The following is an 18,116-nucleotide window of genomic DNA, read 5'->3' on the forward strand; positions in this document are numbered from 1 at the left end:
TATACATGGCAGCTTTCTCAAATCTCAAAGTTCCAAAAGTATGTCATTTTAAAGGTGAAAAATCATGTTCCTTTAGATGTCATATTCCTAGAAAGCTATTAAAGTCTATTTATAAACAAAAATAATTCATAAACTAACACACTTTAGAAATCAGAATATTTTAAATTACTTTAAATGAATACAAGATATGCCTTTTTAATTAACTATCATAGTTAAATTTAATATCACAAAACAAAATGACTTGTCCCCACTAATTTCTCAAGTGGGGTAAAGTCATTGGGTTTTACACTTAATATAAGTTTTAAATGTGATTATTAAATGATAATATTTTATCAATTATAGGAAATATTCATTTATAGGAATTTCCTTAGGTTCATCAATCTTTTTAGGCCAAGTTTGAGCCCATGTCAACCTTCAAGGTTAGATTCAGTGCACCTAACCTGCCTATTAAGTTGTCAATTTAAGAATACGAATTTCATTGATAAGACAGGGAATAAACAGTGGCTAAATCACTGTTCAACTTACAAAAAAAAAAAAAAAGCTACAGTGAATGGGATAGTTTCAAATAACTAATTATTTAAAACAAAAAAAAAATTTTTTTTAAATTTAAACAGGAATGGCCAATGATGTTGGGTTTAAAATTTCACAGGGTAAAAAAAAAAAAAAAAAAAAAAAATTTCACAGGGTAACCTTAGGGGGGAAAAAAAAAAACACATAAAAATAGTGAAGTCATCACCTTATTGATAAAAAACTAAACTTTAATAGTCACTGAAGGGGTAACAACCACTTGTAGTCTACATTTAAAAGTAATTTTAATCATAGCTAAAACAAACTATAAACAAAGAATTCTATTAAAAATAACAAAAATGATAAACATTTAGTAACACCTAAAATGTAGATACTTAAGATCCTAAACAAAAATATTAAAGGTAAAGGGCCTTAAAATTTTTTTCAACAATTCATCTTATAAATTCATTTTCTAAATAGCTCATATCCTTTGCTTTGGTGTTTTGTCTCCTATCAGCTAAACATTATACAGTAGAAAATCACTTATGTTCTTTTCAAATGCTTGGCATTATAATGTGATCTCATATCTTTCCTCAAATTAAATTTTGCTCCACATATTCCACATGTATACAGGTGAACATCCATGTGCTGTTCCAACTGTTCATTATTTGGGAATATCTGAAAGCAGACCTGACATATAGTCTCACCAGCAGATAAATGAGAAATCATATGCCGTACATGGTCATGTTTTCTGAAGTTGCCTTGATCACAAATGGAACAGACATACCTGGCCATGCCTTTGTGCATATCATTGTGGAGTCGCAACTGACGTTCCCTTAAAAACTGCTTTCCACATGTCTGACAAACAAACTGTTTTTCCTTGGTGTGAACAGTATAGTGTTCTCTTAAGTGACACCGCTGATAAAATCCTTTCCCACACAGATTACAAAAATGCTTTCGTCTGTGATCCCTTTCATTCTCTTCCATGATGGCACTCTTGAACATGTCTTGGTCTAGGCAGCTAGACATATGTTCAACCACTAGATTTTCAGTTTCAAAACGCTGGCCACAACTAGGACATCGAAAAGGACAGGCAGAATGTTTAAATAACTGCTTTTTTTGGATATTGTTTATCTGGAAATGATTGTCCCTAAAATCATCCAACATTTCAACAAACATATCTCTGATTTCAGACTGTTCGTCAGGATTCTCTTCCATGTCCATTTTCTCCTCAGTACTTCCTAACCCGTTCATTGTCAGGTCTTGGGGCTCTCCACATCTCTGGGCATGTTCCTGAAGCTGTCTACCCTTCACAAGTATTTGTCCACATTTGCCACATGCACAGATATTTTCGATGTGTTTGGCTAAGTAATGAGATGACAGGTCCTCCTCAGTTATCGTGAGTCCACACAACTCACAGGATGCGTTTTCAGTATCCTCTTGTACTGGACTGCTGTTGTTAGGGGGCCTCATATTTTCTAAACCACCTCTTTCATCAGTGTTTATTGACATCCGAGGTTTTAGAGCTTTCCTCCCACTTTTTTTAATACTGACATCTTCTTCAACATAGTATCTATAAAATGGCTCTTCAGGTTCATCTTCTAATTCATCATTGTCAGTGGACTCATTACAGTCTTTATCAGTAACTTTAATAATGTTAAAGTCTTTCAGTTCATCTGTAGGGATATCTTCTGGTTCCATCTTGATAATGATTCTTTTCCTCTCAGCAGCTCTGCTTTTTTCTTCACTGGCTAGTTCAGACTCCACTGTGCTACTTTTTCTGCTTCCAGTGGTTGAAGTTGAGTCATCAGCAGCCTGGCTCGTGTCTCCTCTGTATTTGTCCGTCTGTGCAGAAAATGTTTTAGAAGAATCCTTTTCAACAAATTCAGCTTTGATATTACTGTCTTTTCCATCTCTAATATCCACTATTCTGTGGTAGGATCTTGTATTTTGGTATGAATGTCGGTTAGTACAGGTTAGCACATGCTCATCTAGTAATTTCTCACAGCTAAAGCCAAATCCACAACTATCACAGGTAAAACTCCGTCCAAAGCGTCGTGAGACACGTTCTTTCGGAGTAGATAATTTGGACACAGAACTCTTTTTACATACATCAAATAATGGTTCAGGAAAATTACCTAATTGCAAAGACTCTTCATCAGGCTCTCTATTATGTGGTGTATTTACTGTTGAACTTGGCTCTGCACACCATCTATTGGCTTCACTGCCATTTCTAGCCACAGTGTCTTCATACATTCTTACCCCAAATATCATTTTGCTGTTCTGGTTGCTAGAAGCAGAAGATGAACATTTTGAACTAGAACAATCTGCATCCTGTATGTCTTCTAAACAGTCAGGAACATTGTACAGCTGTAGGTAGTTCATTGCCACTTTAAACTGCTCAAAACTGGAAGGAGCTGTCATAATTTTTCCCAAATACATAAACTGCAAAATGAGATCAAAACACTCGGCACTAATTTTCATGTTGCTGAGATTCAGCTGTGCAGTACTATGCTGATGATTCATGAAAAACATTCTAAAGTAGGAGCTACAGGCAGCTAGAACTGCTTTGTGTGCTTGAAAGTAAATGTCATCAATTGCAATACAACAGTCACAGAGGAAACCCCATTCCCTTTGGTTGTTGAGCTGCTGAAGGACGTAGCTGCTGTGGCTGGGCTTTGCCATCTTCTATTAATTAGAGACCTATGTAAAACAAAAATATTAAGGTCAGACAAGATATCAGAAAAGCACTTAAAAAAAAAGAATAGGGCTTCCCTGGTGGCGCAGTGGTTAAGAATCCGCCTGCCAATGCAGGGGACATGGTTTCGAGCCCTGGTCCGGGAAGATCCCACATGCCACGGAGCAACTAAGCCCGTGCGCCACAACTACTGAGCCGGCGCTCTACAGCCCACGAGCCACAACTACTGAGCCCGTGTGCCACAACTACTGAAACCCGCACGCCTGGAGCCCGTGCTCCCCAACAAGAGAAGCTGCAGCAATGAGAAGCCTGTGCACCGCAACAAAGAGTAGCCCCCGCTCACCGCAACTAGAGAAAGCCCGCGCGCAGCAATGAAGACCCAATGCAGCCAAAAATAAATAAATTAATTAAAAAAAAAAGAATAATTTTGATCATGACCTGTGACTTGTGTGAATTTACTATTACAATCAAGGTATGACTAGCTTTCCAGTCTAATGTAGCAAAGTGCAATAACATATACCTGAATCATTTTTAAAACTTGAAGGTGAAGATACCCAGCCATTTATTCAAGCATCTCGTTTTTATTTTAAGAAATACAAGCAAAGGTATCAAAAGCAAAAACCATACAGTCTTGGTTTCATTACGCCTTTAGGGTGAAAATGTATACTAAATTTGAAAGGAAAAAAGACACTAGTTTAAAAGTACTTGAAGGATACAAACAATGAAAGTTAAATAAAATAGCAATTTAAACTGAAAGTTAGTAATTCAGTCGCAGAGTATTAAAAACTTCTTAGATGATTGATATAAAGGAATGATTGCTCATCCTTAAGTGTGATATGGGTATTTTGGTTGTGTTAAAAGCATCCTTATCTTTTAGATAGACAGACTGCTGTATTTATTGATGAAATATCTAAGATATGCTTGCAAATAATCCAGTGGGGTGGGTGTGGGGGCTATAGATGATACAAAACTGGCCATGTGTTGAGAACTATTGACGCTAGGAGGCAGATATAGTTCTATTTTTGCATGGTTGAAAATTTCCTTAGAAAAATTCTATTTACAAAAGCTTATTAGAGGGCTTCCCTGGTGGCGCAGTGGTTGAGAATCTGCCTGCCAATGCAGGGGACACAGGTTCGAGCCCTGGTCTGGGAAGATCCCACATGCTGCGGAGCAACTAGGCCCGTGAGCCACAACTACTGAGCCTGCACTTCTGGAGCCTGTGCTCCGCAACAGGAGAGGCTACGACAGGGAGAGGCCCGCGCAGCGCAATGAAGAGTGGCCCCCGCTTGCCGCAACTAGAGAAAGCCCTCACACAGAAACGAAGACCCAACACAGCCATAAATAAATAAATAAATAAAATTAAAAAAAAAAAATCTTATTAGATTACATGCAAATGGCACCAAGCAAATAGGTTTGATCAATGCTCCTCTCTTTTCTTGATTATTGGAGAGGCAATAATTCTGTAGAGTCAGAGTATCTGTCTTATATTGCTTGGCTTGCACTTTACAGTATAAAGAAGCAGTGGATCTATTTGGGAAGGAGATATCTATCCTTAGATTGTAAATTTTTCTTCACTTTTCAATCATTAACACACCTTAGGTCGCACACCTCTTTCCAGAGGTAACCTCTCCAATTGTATATCTTCAAATCTGTTTATGCTATACCTACAGAGTCAACAGCTATTGAGTACCTACTACATGCCAGGCACATAGTTTTGCTTTTGTTGTTGTTCTTGTTTGTTTTTTACCTAAATGGTATTGTACTGTATATACCTTTCTGCAACCAGTTTTCTTCACTTATCAACATATAAATATTTTTAATGTATGGAGCTGACAATGAATAAAGAAGAGAGGAGAGGAGAATATTAAAAGTACTGTAAGTCCTATTACATTACAAAGCTAAAATAAGATAAAATTTTAGCCTTAATTTTTAATCTGTATACATAAAACTTCAGAATCTATCATCTACTCAAAAACAAGTTCTTATACAATTTGAACATAAAAAGAACATTTAACAAGCTGTTCAGAGAAATAAAACGTTCACTCTTCAGTCCGCAAACCCTTCATTCCCTACAGTAGAAATTAAAAGATTATCTAACTTTACTTACTTCCACTTGTTTTTTATAAACTGTTTGTCCCAGATCACATGTGGATGACATACCCCTTTCCCCAACTACCTAAGGCCACTCTGCCTCCTTCTTCCTGCCTGAAGACAGGGTTACACAGTAGGCATGTGCACCTGGTGAAATGAAGGTGGCTTATAATGAGACCTGCTGCCTTCCTAAACTTGCAACCTCTAGGCCTTTTCTGTAAGCCAAATCAAGTATTTCAAGAAGGTACAGCATTTCAACCTTGTGTAACTCAGATATCTGTACTAGAATTGAAGAGTCATGTTCAGTATGTACCCATATACAAAATGCAATATATGCGCAGATCTTTATCAATGTGTTATTTATAACTTGAAATGCCTCGCAATAAGGTAGCTGTAAGTAAACCAAGGTAAATCTACTTCTTAAAATTCACCATCATGTGGCCTTTATGAAAATTATATTTATGAATGAAGGCTGTAGAAGAAAATGAGAAAAGTGAAAAGTTTTCAGGATGGAAAGTCAAGTAAATAAACACAGGCTATGAAATTATGTAACAATTACAATTACATAAAACAAATCCAAACAACAAAACCTTATTCAAAGGGTTAAAACACACACACACACACACACACACAGAAAAATACTGACCCCAAGCCCATTTTATGTAGGATGAGATTTCTAGGTCTATAGACATTTTACAGGATTCAGAGAGACCTTTAATGAAAAAAGAGGTAGAGGGATAGATATTATCTCAATTTTTTTTCCCTAGTAATAAGAGTTGTTCAAAAATGAAACGAACTCATCTAGAGGATAATGAGTGCCCCGTGTAGAAGCAGGGATGAAATAATGTTGAGGACAGTATGGTACAGTGAAAAGAGCACAGGCTTTGGATCAGACAGGCCTGAGTTCCAACCTAGCTTTGCCACCTGAGGTAACTTGTTTGTCCTCATTGACTCCAAGTTTCCTGAACTGTCAAAGAGGGGATAATAATACCTCAAAAAAGTGGCATGGACATATATACACCACCAAATGTAAAACAGCTAGTGGGAAGCAGCTGCATAGCGTAGCTGTACGGTGATCAGCTCGGTGCTTTGTGACCACCTAGAGGGGTGGAATAGGGAGGGTGAGAGGGAGACACAGAGGGAAGAGATATGGGGATATATGTATATGTATAGCTGATTCACTTTGTTATATAGCAGAAACTAACACACCATTGTAAAGCAATTATACTCCAATAAAGATGTTAAGAAATAATAATAATACCTCAAAAAACATATCAAACATTAGGGTTCACAGCAGCAATGTGTAAACTGTATAGTGCTTGGCACATGATAATTAATGGAAGTAACAGTGGCAATGCTTCCTTAAGCATAGGAGGTAAGTTTGACGAGATAATCTTACAGCTCCTTCCATATAAGAGTCCAGCAGTATGAAAGCCAATAGTTTATCTGTTAAAACTTTCAGGTTTTAAATGCCCTGTGCTTGAAATAATGACATGAAGAGCTTAAAAGTTCCAAGGACCCTTCTAATCTAAAGGAAAAGCAGTTTTATGGTCAGCAACCAAAATTAATGCAGCTACATAGAAGACCGATATGATAGACACATCTGTAGCTATAGTCATAATTCAATTAAATTAGTGAACATACATTCTGTATTAACATAAACAAGACACTAAAGCATATAAGAGGATCAACAGCATTTTAACACACATTTATTAATTCAACAAACATTTGTTGAGTATTCTATCTTCGCCTCGTAAGGCTGGAAGCTGAACAAGTACCTTTTGGTCAAAAATTAATGCTAACACTACAGCTCCTAGGCTGACCTAAAACTGTAGTTTCTATAATGTTATTATGCAAATGCCCAAGTTCTGAGTAAAGTGGATTTTAGGGAGAGTAACTTTTAATAGCAATCATTCACACATTAGTACCAACAACTCTGTTCTTGTTACACCTCATTCAGAAAAGCCTTAAGAAGGCTTAATAACAGCAAAACAAAAACAAATAAACAAAAAGGCGGGAGGTGGAATCATGGGTGAAGGATCTAAATTCCTGTGAGACTTTTAGTTTGTTATGTCTTGAGAATAATTTTTGCATTAAAATGTCTGTATTTCACTCACTTTTATTAATTAAACAATAATTTCATTCAAATTCCAAAAGAGGTTTGCTCTCTTCAATTTTAAAAATATCCTTAATAATGCTACCCAAAAAACTTAGTGAACTTTGTTATAGTAAAGCTTGTTACCTGTTTTTAATAATTGCTTATATTTCAATTCTTGTTTTTATAATGACATTCTGTGATTGCTTTTGTTTGTGTTACTAGCTACATCACTGGTAGAACAAGTTTGTACAGCTAGAAGTTCTTCAAGGGCTGGGGTTGAGAGCAGAAACTTCAAACGTGATCCAAAGCCAAGGGTTCTCCTAAGGCTAGGATACCCAGTGTGGATGCAGTTCTCCAGAGGAATAAGGAGGTAGGTGATGCAAAAATGTTTACACTGAATTTTAAAAATTTTAGTTTGAAAAAGTTTAACCAGCTCATCTCAAATTCAAAAACAGCTACCAAACACATTAAGAATATTCAGTAATTTAGATATTCATAGGCTTTTAGAGCTTAGAGATCTAATCTAGTCCAACATGCTTATTTCATAGAAGAAGGACAAAGATGTTGTGCTGTTAAACAATGTTATCAAGGGTTAACTGTGGTAAAGTATTATAGGTACTAGGATTCCTGCCCACCCAGCACGGTACTAACCACTGAACTGTGGTTACTACATGCTCCTTGGTATTATGCAGTGTACCCCCATATGTAAAGAACAGTCAGCAAGGACTGGGCATGAGTCCTTCACATAGGGTTTGTTAAGGCCCTTGCACAAGAAACTACGCCCTCTGAACTCTATCTGTAATGTGGTTATATCTGTATATGCACATCTAGTCTCACTCAGTAGACGTGTTCCCTAAGTTATACTCTGTAAGCTGTTTCAGTAAATTTCTCACTGACACAGTAAGGTTTCAGAAATACTTTTCCTTCTTTGCTAAATCTCTTAAATGGAAAAAAAAGTTTTGCTGGATGTTTCTTTTGCCCTAGCCTTAGTGAAATGATAATTTAAGGGTCTATAAATAAGCATATAAAGTGAATGAAGAAGCAACTTAAAGGAATTTTTGAGTGACTCCTTCCATAAGGCAAACAACCACCCTCTGCGTCCCAGACTTGCATTATCAAGGACATTCCCCTGAGAATGATTTGCATAGCCTCAGTGAGTCTACAGTTCAGCGTCCCAATCTCTGAACTACTAACAATTACCTCTGGGTCTCAAGGGACATTTAAGTACATACATTCATTTCCTCGTACCTATTTCTATGTCTTATATGACTGAATGTATGTATATGGATTTAACCTGTGGGCTATAGACTGACTAGCTTCTTAAGAAGCTTGAAATGTAGTGAAAGGATTCTCTCCTGTTTATAAATCAGAGTATCAGAATGTATTGAACACCTACAATGTTCCCAACATGGCATAAAGCATTGAGGTGGAGGGTGGAGAAGGACGGTATACAGTAATATGTAATATGTAATATGAGGGATTACATTTTATACCAAGAAATGATTTGAGAAAAATTAAGTACTGAATTATATTGAATAAAGTTCAGTATGCATTTAGAAAAAGCATGAATTGTACTAGAACAGTAAGGGGCTTTAGGAAGGATTTGAGTGAAGTCTTGATGAATGAGTAGAAGAAAGAAAAATAGAAAGCGGTGTGGGGAAGGCATTTCAGGTATCTGTATTGGTATGTACGTAAAAAATTGGGGAGAGGTACACAGCAGCATAAACAAAAGCTTGGAAATGTAATGTGAGGGAAGGTAAATTTGTTTTACTGGCCTTAGTACCAATGTGCCAGGATCTAGTCTAAGCAGGTGTGTGTGTGTGTGTGTGTGTGTGTGTGTGTGTGTGTGTGATATATCTGCTTAGACTAGAGCCTGGCATATCAATAGTAAGATATATATATATACACACATATATGAATATATATTGTGTATTATATATAAAACATGTATGTATGCATGTAAATATGTATATCATTTTATCATTTAATCCTCATAACAAACTCTACAAAGTACATACTGTTTTAAGACCCATTTCCAGATAAGAAAACAGAACACAATGTTATATAACCTTCCTAAGGCCACAGAGGACTGGGTGAGATTAGAACACAAGCAATATGACTCTTGAGCCTGAGATCATAGCCTTAACGACTTTGCTACCTATAAAAATAAGGTCACCTTGACAAAATTCTTTCCTAGAATTCCATTTTCCAGGGTATACAGTGTTCCAATCTCTAAATTTAAACTAAAGAAAATTCTTTAAGTTTTCTCCTTGAGATTTCCAGTAAGAACTGGCTGTACAGGCTCACAAAGATAAAAGGTTTTAATTCCAGGCACTGAAATTGGACAGACATGATAAAGTTTAGAAAATTTTATTCACTTTTTAGAACAAGCATCCTGGCTGATTATTAGACTGCAAATTCAGTACTTAGTACAGGAAGTTCTGAAATTATAACTGGGTTATGTTCCAAAACTTTATTTTTAAGTTAGTTATTTGGAACTTGAAACACATATTCCCATAGAAACAAAGCTATAAATGGTGGCTCCATTCTGTGCTCACACCCTAAAGTCTTTAAAAACCCAAATGTAGCTGTGTGTTCATTCGTCCTAACTGTGCTGTAGTAGTACTTGCATCTTTAGGACTAACGGAGGGACTGTACAGCAATGCCTACTACACTCAACTCTCCAGGATGGGGACGAGGCTAAATGGCCTTTGTGTTCCCCGTGCCTAGCACACTGCCCATGTAGTTGGCACTTAATGCATGCTTGTTAAATGAAAGTGTTAAAAAAGAGCCCAGGGAGCAGACACCGATAGATTTGAATACCAGCTCTACTACTTATTCAGCTGAATTTTCTTCACCTCTCTAAGCCTGCTTTCCTCATGTATTAAATAGAGATAATCATACTTCTCACAGAACTCTTGTGTAAACTAGAGATGACAAATGTTTGTCTTTTCAATCCAAGAGTAATAGGATTTTTCTTAAACATTAATGTCATCATTGTGAACAAAGTTCACAGAATTTTACCAAGTGATGATCAAGTTCAACCCGCTACTTCATAGATGAGAAAACAAATGGAGGCCCTGAGAGGTTAAGTCACATACTCAAAGTCACGTCTTGTTTTTGTGGCTGACAGGATGGGACCTTGGTCTCCTCAATCTTGGTCTAGGGCTCTTCCTTCTATTCTAACAGCCGCCCCCATATACAGCAACATGTAGCTGTCTGCTTGCTTCTCTGCATCAATTATGTCTTCCTGAAAAATAGGAGCTGTTCAAATTTGCAAGGGTTGTTTGCACCTGCACAAAATGGCCTGAGGCTGTTATGCTCTTGGAGACTGTAGTTTGTTGGATGGTTAGTATTTTTCTGTCTCCCTACTTGTCAGGCCAACAGCTGTCACTTGTAAAAGGTGTGCTGATCTCCTGCTGCCCGCCATTTCAATCTGTTATGGGTTATGAAATTAGACAAAAACTCATTGAAACTGAATCTACATAAATAATTTAATTTTCTGTGAGGACCTAGGGAAGTGTTCTATGAATAAGATAAGGTTTTAATTCATGCACTTTGTTTAATCTATCTTAATTGTTGACAGGCAACAAATTGCCTTACTCTTTTGCTTCAGGTCAGGCCACTGGATAGCTGGGGTTGTCAACCAAATAACTCTGAATAACTGAGGTGTAACTGTAGTTAAGCTGCTAGGTCTGGGAAATGAATTCGTCCACACAGAAAGCAAAGGGAACATAGTGGCTCCTGAAATTTTCCTCTCTTCCTCCAGGAGTGGAAGAGGAAAAGCATTTAATTCAGGCAGTCTAAATGTTGATCTGTTTATCCTAAAGAGGCAACATGGCATCTCCTGACCACCAGAGGGCACTGGGTGAAGAGCAGGCTTCTCTCAGCAAAAAGCAGCTTCACCAGGAAGTCCCTTTTTGCACGTGGCATTCGTATTCTTAGGGTTCATCTTGTGGAACTTCTATTCCAGCGTACTCACGCTGTGACTTTGTCTGGGACCCACCTAAAACTGCTCCTCCCCCTTCTCCAGCATGCACCAATCACCCGGGATACTTGGGAGTCACCTGGGATTTCTTCTTCATAATTAACTATAAAGTCTTGCCAGTTTTCTCACTAAATATTTCTCAGATTTGCCCCTCGATTCCATCTTTACCTTCCCTGTCCTCTGAGGCCTCTATCATTACTCCTGAATTATTACAATAGGCTCCTTAACTGGTCCCTCAAATCCATCCTTCACCCTCAGATGATTCATAAAGAACAAAAATCAGACCCTGTCATTCTGCTTCTGTGGGTCCTTTCACATACCCTCAGACTGAAGAGCAAACCCCTTCCCAAGGGATACAAAAGCCCTCCGTGCCCCCCCCCCCCATCTAGTCTCCTATGTGGCTACTTCCTGCTTCAAACTTCTGTTCAAGCGGCATAAAACTGCTGGCCACCACCCCATCCTCCAAGCCCATATACTTCGTGTATTTCTTACCTCCATTTTTACTCATGCTGATTGGTTCTTCTGTCTGAACCGGCCACATATCTTTTAAGAATCAGTTTATCACCTCCTCCAGAAAGCCTTCTGCAAGACCTCCCTCTCCCACTGTTTTAGGTTTTGATATTACTCTGTGTATTATCTCCTTATTTTGCACTTATTATGCTATTTTTTTAATCACCAGAACAGCAACATAAAGTAGATGTTAAAGCACAGACTAACCAGACTGCCTGGGTTCAAATTCTGGCTCTGCCACTTATTAGGTGTGTGAACTTGAGCAGGTTGCATCCAATCTGTGCTTCAGTTCTCTCATCTGAGAATGGGGATTGTAATCCTTCCTAGGGTTTAGTTACTGTAAGACAGTGTGTCACGGAGCAAGTGCTAAATAATAATCAGCTTCCACAATGACGTATATGTTGGTCTCCCCACTAGACTATGAGCAACTTGAAGGCCAATATTTTGGCTTGTTCGATTCTCTGCAACACAGTGTGTGTACTCAGTAAATGTTGCTGCGTGAAAACTGGTGAGGCAAGGGGATATGGGGATATATGTATACATATAGCTGATTCACTGTGTACAGCAGAAACTAACACAACATTGTAAAGCAATTATACTCCAATAAAGATATATATAAAAAAAAGAAAACTGGTGAGGCAGCTCTAAGATGATGGGAGGGACTACCCAGTTTCCTTCTTTCAGCAAGTCCACACATAATATTTTTTAACTGTATTGTTTCCAATTGTGTAGCTCCAAGTGCTACTTTTTTAACTCTAACCAAAATCCTGAAAATTTCACCCTTATTAAGTCAATGAAACCAATAAAGAGTATCATAAAAAGTATGTTCATTCTAAGAAGTTTAACTCCATTTTTAAGTCTTAAATCTATTTAACATTTAAGATTTCCCCTCATCCCAAAGCAACTAACACAGCAAAAGCCTTCATGCTTTCATACATGCTATTCCCTTTGCTTAGAGCCTTTTCAACATCCAGCTCACTCTCTTCAGGAAGTTCTTTCTGATTCCAGGGTAAGGTAGATGCCTCTTCTGTGCTTCCAAAACAGCCTATACCTACAACTATAGGGTGACAAATAATGTATCATCCAAACTGGGATGCTATGTCTATCATCACACGCGCGGCAGGGATTATAATGATATGGTTCCCCTGCTTTGCCGTAAGCTGCTTGAGATCATGGCACTGTCTTAGTCATCGCTGTATCCCCTGAGCCTCTAACAGTTGCCTGACATTTAGTTGATATTTGATCAGTTTTTGAATGAATAAGTGTTGAAGAAGGCAAGTTTTATTTTGCTCATCAATTTTTTGCATTATTTCAATTATGGCAACGTTTATATAGTAGTCAAAAATCTACAAAGTGATTTCCCATACATTATACAACTGATCCTTACAACAACCCCGAGGTAGGTATCTTTGTTATCCTCATTTTGTGAATGAGGAAACAGGTTCAGTGGTTGGTACTGAAGCGCTCATCTTGTAAGATGGGACTCAAACTCTGACCCTTTTGATTCAGAGCCCTAAGTTTCCGTTTTTGTAAACCAGAAAACACTCTTTCTGGCAATGACTATTAACTGAAGTGTCCCCTTGGACATTCTAAGCCTCTCAGAGTCACCCCATTCTCATAAAGCCCCATATTGCAGGCAGAATGCCCTGCGCTCCCCATCTCCGCTTCCATCTTCTGACTCCCACGGCCCATCAGAGGAAGCCCTCCCCTAATACAAAAGATTTAAAGTGAGGATGGAGCTCTTCAGTTATCTCTAAAAAGGATCGCATGCATCTCACACAGACAACAAACAGAAAATCTGGTTGGCAATTTAATTCTTTCTTTAATTTGCCAATTTTATTTTGCAAATGATTTGTTCCCAACACTCTCAAATAACAAATGCTGTGATTTAACTTCTATGTACTATTTTGGGGATTTGTTTTCAGAACATCAACTACTTCACAGGTTACTCTTCTTGAATATACCAGGCTAAGGAATAAGTGATTCTGTACTCTAAGACTTCTTATACAGATAACTATACATGGCACAATACAAGTATACTTAGAAATCTATCTTAAATATGTACCATCTCCTTCTAGGCCACATCTGAAAACCACTGTCATTAATCCCCTTCTTTCCTCTAATTTCCTTTCCTTGATGTTTGGTATGCTACCTCTGGCTATAGATCAAGAGGGACCTCTCATCCCATAACAGCACAGGTATTATCTTGGCAGTGGCCTTAATGGCAAGTATACCCACTCCTTCCCAACTATAGATTATGAAACTCTTTACAAATGTGAGGGTTTTGTTTTGTTTTGTTTTAATGAGTTTGGCAAGTATAAATCAACCCATCAAAGGCTTGACACCAACATTAACATTAAAAGTGTGAGAACTAGCCCAACAAGCTACAGTAAGTACTTCATAAGGACAAACCTACAATAGCAGCCCTGTTGTATTTAAGCTCTCACATCTGTTACTTAATCATAGAATTTTAAATCAGTCCAATGCAAAACATTCCCTTTCCTCTACCTGGCCAATTCTCACCAACCTGAGCAGTGAATAGAGAACATGAGCCCATGAATCATCACAGCCATCCCTAGCCAGGGTGAGGCACACACAGCAGCACAGTATGACCAAATGTTGCTTTCTCTCATTTTAAACAAGGAATTGACTGTTAACAGAGATTACCTCTGGGGAGTGGGAGTCAGAAATGACTTTCATTTTTGTTTTTTATGTACTTTGGTATAGGCTGAATTTTTACAAAGAGCATGAATTTTATATATAAAAGCCTTTCCATTTTGAGAAAAAAAGAGACACTAATCACTTTTAATTTGGTTCCCATAAGAGTATAAGAATAATGTCAATATTTTATGGTAAGAGATACCAGCACAAGAAGAAAAAATCAGGAGAAAAAAAATCCTATAGACACCAAAATGACCTCTCAAGCAAATATATCTCAATTTTTTTCAAATATATCTCAATTCTTTTTTGGAAGACAACAGATTGTGGCTTAAAAGTAAAAATCTATGGAAAATTTTCTGCATTTTTATCCCAAATGGTTTCCTCCCCTTTGCGCCAGAAGCTTAATAGCAAAGGCTTAGCACTTTTCCTGGATGGAAGAGAGGCCTGAAAGCAGGCACTTCTTTTCTCTTGCACATTAGAATGGTTGTCCTGCAAGGAACACAGAGATACCCTTAAAAAGTTCCATGGACTATACCTTTCCCAGAGCCTGGCAAAAGAGGAGAATGAGGAAAGAGTACAAAAATTTAGCTGTGTTAAAGCGAAATCAAACACAAGGTCAAGAGCAAGTGGCTGAGACTGTGCTCTGCCCTGCTAAGATCCTGGTTAAATACAGTTTCTCTTTTCTCTGACAATGATGCACCAGGGCTCCCCACTGCCTCCAATTTAGGCCGTGTTGGGGTAGGAAGAATAGAAAGGCTTCAGGTAAGGTTGCTCAACGTGAGTTATTTTTCTATACCATGAAAATTTGGTTGTAATGGAGAAATCTGCTTTTAAAATGAATGTAAGATGCTGATTGAAAGCTCTACTTGCAGACTGTCATTATTTTATCAATCTTTGGGAAAGCATTTCACCTCCACTATGCTTCAATTTTCTCTGTTTAAGATGAGGAAGCCCCATCTAGCTTCCAAATACGTTCAGTTATTATTGAGACTTTATTAGATATCCAGCAAGTGATTCAAAAGGAAAGTTCTGAGGTTCTGATGGCCAGCCATCATTGAAGCTTCATCGTTTTGTATTCCAAGTGTCCTCATCATATCCATTTGCAATGACAAAATTTCATAATTTCAAAGGAGCGAGTGGTGATTGCTTTGGAGTTATCATGAGAACTGCATCCTTCACCAAATCTGCTCCAGAGTGCCTTGAACTTCAGCTCAAGAGGCTGATTCTAAGTCTCAGAAAGCCTGGGACCACTTCTTGGGATCGAGTGTCAAAGGGAAAATTGTTCCTGGCATAGTTTTCCTGCCGTGATACTGCATGGAAATATACTTAGGCCAATAAATAATCTGCGTGTACCTACCACGTTGAAGCTTGATTTAGGAATATTATTACACACAAATTCCATACTGTCCCCAGAAAACATCAAGTACTTTCATCAACATCTCCCTGACGCTCCCAATTTGGAAAATGTCATGTCAACCTTTCAGATCACGCAGACGCGCTGCTTAGGTAGGAAGGGAGACTGGGAGGGTGGCTAAGCTCAGACCCAAACCTACATATTTTAGCGGTAACAACTCCTGATCTACATCTAACACATTTACCGAACACTAACAGAACTTCTAGCAAGCGCCCACCACTGGAAGCGAAAGCACTCTTTTCCCAAGAAACATATCTTTCCACTGAAAATCCCCAAACCCGAGACCTACCACTTTTTACTGAACAAAAAGCTTGTGTGCCGGGAGGAGGGAGTGGGAAAAAGCGTGGCAAGAATTTGCACGGCTCTTACGCCTCCTCCCTCGGAGCGCGCCCAAGTCTGCGGCCTCGAGCTCCGGGACACTTCCCCTCCCACCCGCCAAGGAGCCGCGGCTGTAAGTTGAGAGAAGCGGGCTCTGGGCACGTCAATCAACCGGGTCCTCCCGCCTCCCGTCTACACCTCCCCTCCCCCCTCAAAAAAATAAAGGCAGAGAAAGAAAGGAAAAAGAAGGTAACTAATTTGGGAACTAGTCTCCGTGGGGGCTTCGCCTCCGACCCAGAGAGGCCACACGTCCCCGACCAGGCGCGCCGGCGGGCGGCGGGATCAAGCAGGCGGCCCAGCAGCCACCCGTCGCCGGGTCCTCGCCGCGCGCCCGCCGCGCTCCGGCTCCCCGCACTGGTCGGCGCCGCTCCGGCCCCGCACTTCGCTAAGCCCGCGGCCCGCCGCCTTCCGGCCCGGGCCAAAGTTGCGCAAATAGCCCCACAAATGGCAAATACTCACCGGCCGCAGCAGGAACAGGGGCTGCGGAGATTTTAGGGAGTTTAAGGCAAATCGGCTACGGGAAAGGCGGGCGGAGGCAGAGGGGCCGAGAGCTGCAGTGGCGGCAGCGCGCGGCGCTCGGGCTGGGCTGCGCGGAGAGGCTCTGGCTCTGCCAGGGACTGTGCTGCAACAAAGGACTTCCGCTGCCGCACAGCCGCGCCTGCCGCACCGCACTGAGCCGGCCCCGCTTACGCGGCGACTCCGGGTCTGCCCACCAGTTCGCTGCGGCGTCCGCCAGCCTTCCCCTCCCTCTCGACCGCCCACCCACTCCGCCGCTGGCTGCTAGGGGCACCCGCGGTCGCCTGTTTGTTGCAACAAGTTTTTGCGTCGGGCTCCGAGGAGGCTGGCGCAACCCGCACCGCGGGGGCCGGCGCGGCGGCGGCCTGACCACCCCTCTCGCCCCTTTCCCAAGGGTAGGCTTGGGACCTCCTCCTCCTCCTCCTGTTTGCACAGCTGGATGGGACTGGGCTCCTCCCGACTCCCCAAGGGCAAGAAGCTGCTTTCCCACTCCGTCCAGATGTCAGACCCCGGCCCCAAAGGGCTCAGCAACTAGGCCTTCCCTCACAGTACGTCCCTGGCGTTCTGGGGGCGCCGGCACCCTTGCCCTGACCCGTGCGCGGCCAGTCGATTCAGGATCGCCCATTCCCCGCGCCTCCCCCACCCTTGCCTTCCGTGGGCCTGTCCGCCTCTGGCCTTGAGTCACTTCCCCCGCCATGCCCCACCCCGCCCAGCCGGCCTCCCCTCCCAGGCTCCCGTGGCTCAGCTTCCCTGGCCCCGCGCCCTCATCCCTCTTCCCGCGAACACGCGGGAACATCCTTCCCCGCCCCCATCTCCTAACTGAGGGGGTGCCTGTGCTTTTGCACACCCTGGGGAAAGTCCCCGGGTCACGCGGTTATGTGTGGGGAGCCTGACGCTCAGGCTCGTCTCCACGCTTCCGCCTACAGAGTCGCGACTAGCGACCGTGGCGAAGCCACCCGGAGCGCGGGCCGACCCCCCGCCCGGCCACTTGAGCGGGCGGGCGGGCGGGCGCGCACCTACGCACGCACGCACGCACACCGGCCCCCCCCCCGCCCCGCCCCTCTGGTGCGCCAGCTACCAGGCGCGCGGTCACGTGGGCCCATCCCGGGACGGCTGGCGCGGGAAGCCGCGCGAGAGCGGGCCGCGGGGTGCGTGAGCCGGCGCCGCCGCGTGACGTACGCGGCGCGGGAGCCGCCCCTCCCGCACGGAGGAGTCAGCCGGCCGCCCGCCGCGGCGGCCTCTGGGTAAGTGATGA

The 18,116-nt window shown here is 41.3% G+C and overlaps 2 protein-coding genes across 3 annotated transcripts in view; one reads left to right on the top strand and one right to left on the bottom strand.

Annotated features, from left to right (window-relative positions):
• Window positions 1–18,033, bottom strand: ZBTB1 (zinc finger and BTB domain containing 1). 2 transcript variants are annotated; one of them, XM_068544182.1, is made up of 2 exons: window positions 17,940–18,033; window positions 1–3,210 (listed from the first exon to the last, which is right to left on the bottom strand). In XM_068544182.1, exon 2 carries the CDS (start codon window positions 3,190–3,192, stop codon window positions 1,051–1,053), a length of 2,142 nt encoding a protein of 713 aa, XP_068400283.1. In that variant the 5' UTR covers window positions 3,193–3,210; window positions 17,940–18,033; the 3' UTR covers window positions 1–1,050. The 2 variants fall into 2 exon arrangements, with proteins under 2 accessions (XP_068400283.1, XP_068400274.1); XM_068544173.1 differs by lacking the exon at window positions 17,940–18,033 and adding an exon at window positions 16,805–17,092.
• ZBTB25 (zinc finger and BTB domain containing 25) overlaps window positions 17,964–18,116 on the top strand; it is a 23,733-nt gene continuing 23,580 nt past the window's right edge. The window contains exon 1 of the mRNA XM_068544195.1: window positions 17,964–18,105. The gene's annotated coding sequence lies outside the window, so the exon portion shown is untranslated. The remainder of the gene's footprint in view (window positions 18,106–18,116) is intronic.

This window comes from Eschrichtius robustus, chromosome 1 (genome assembly GCF_028021215.1).
Source record: "Eschrichtius robustus isolate mEscRob2 chromosome 1, mEscRob2.pri, whole genome shotgun sequence".
In the NCBI taxonomy this organism is placed as follows: Eukaryota; Metazoa; Chordata; class Mammalia; order Artiodactyla; family Eschrichtiidae; genus Eschrichtius; species Eschrichtius robustus.

What these genes read in the sequence shown, in the direction of transcription:
- ZBTB1 (XM_068544182.1), bottom strand. Translation starts at nt 3,192, where the DNA reads ATGGCAAAGCCCAGCCACAGCAGCTACGTCCTTCAGCAGCTCAACAAC.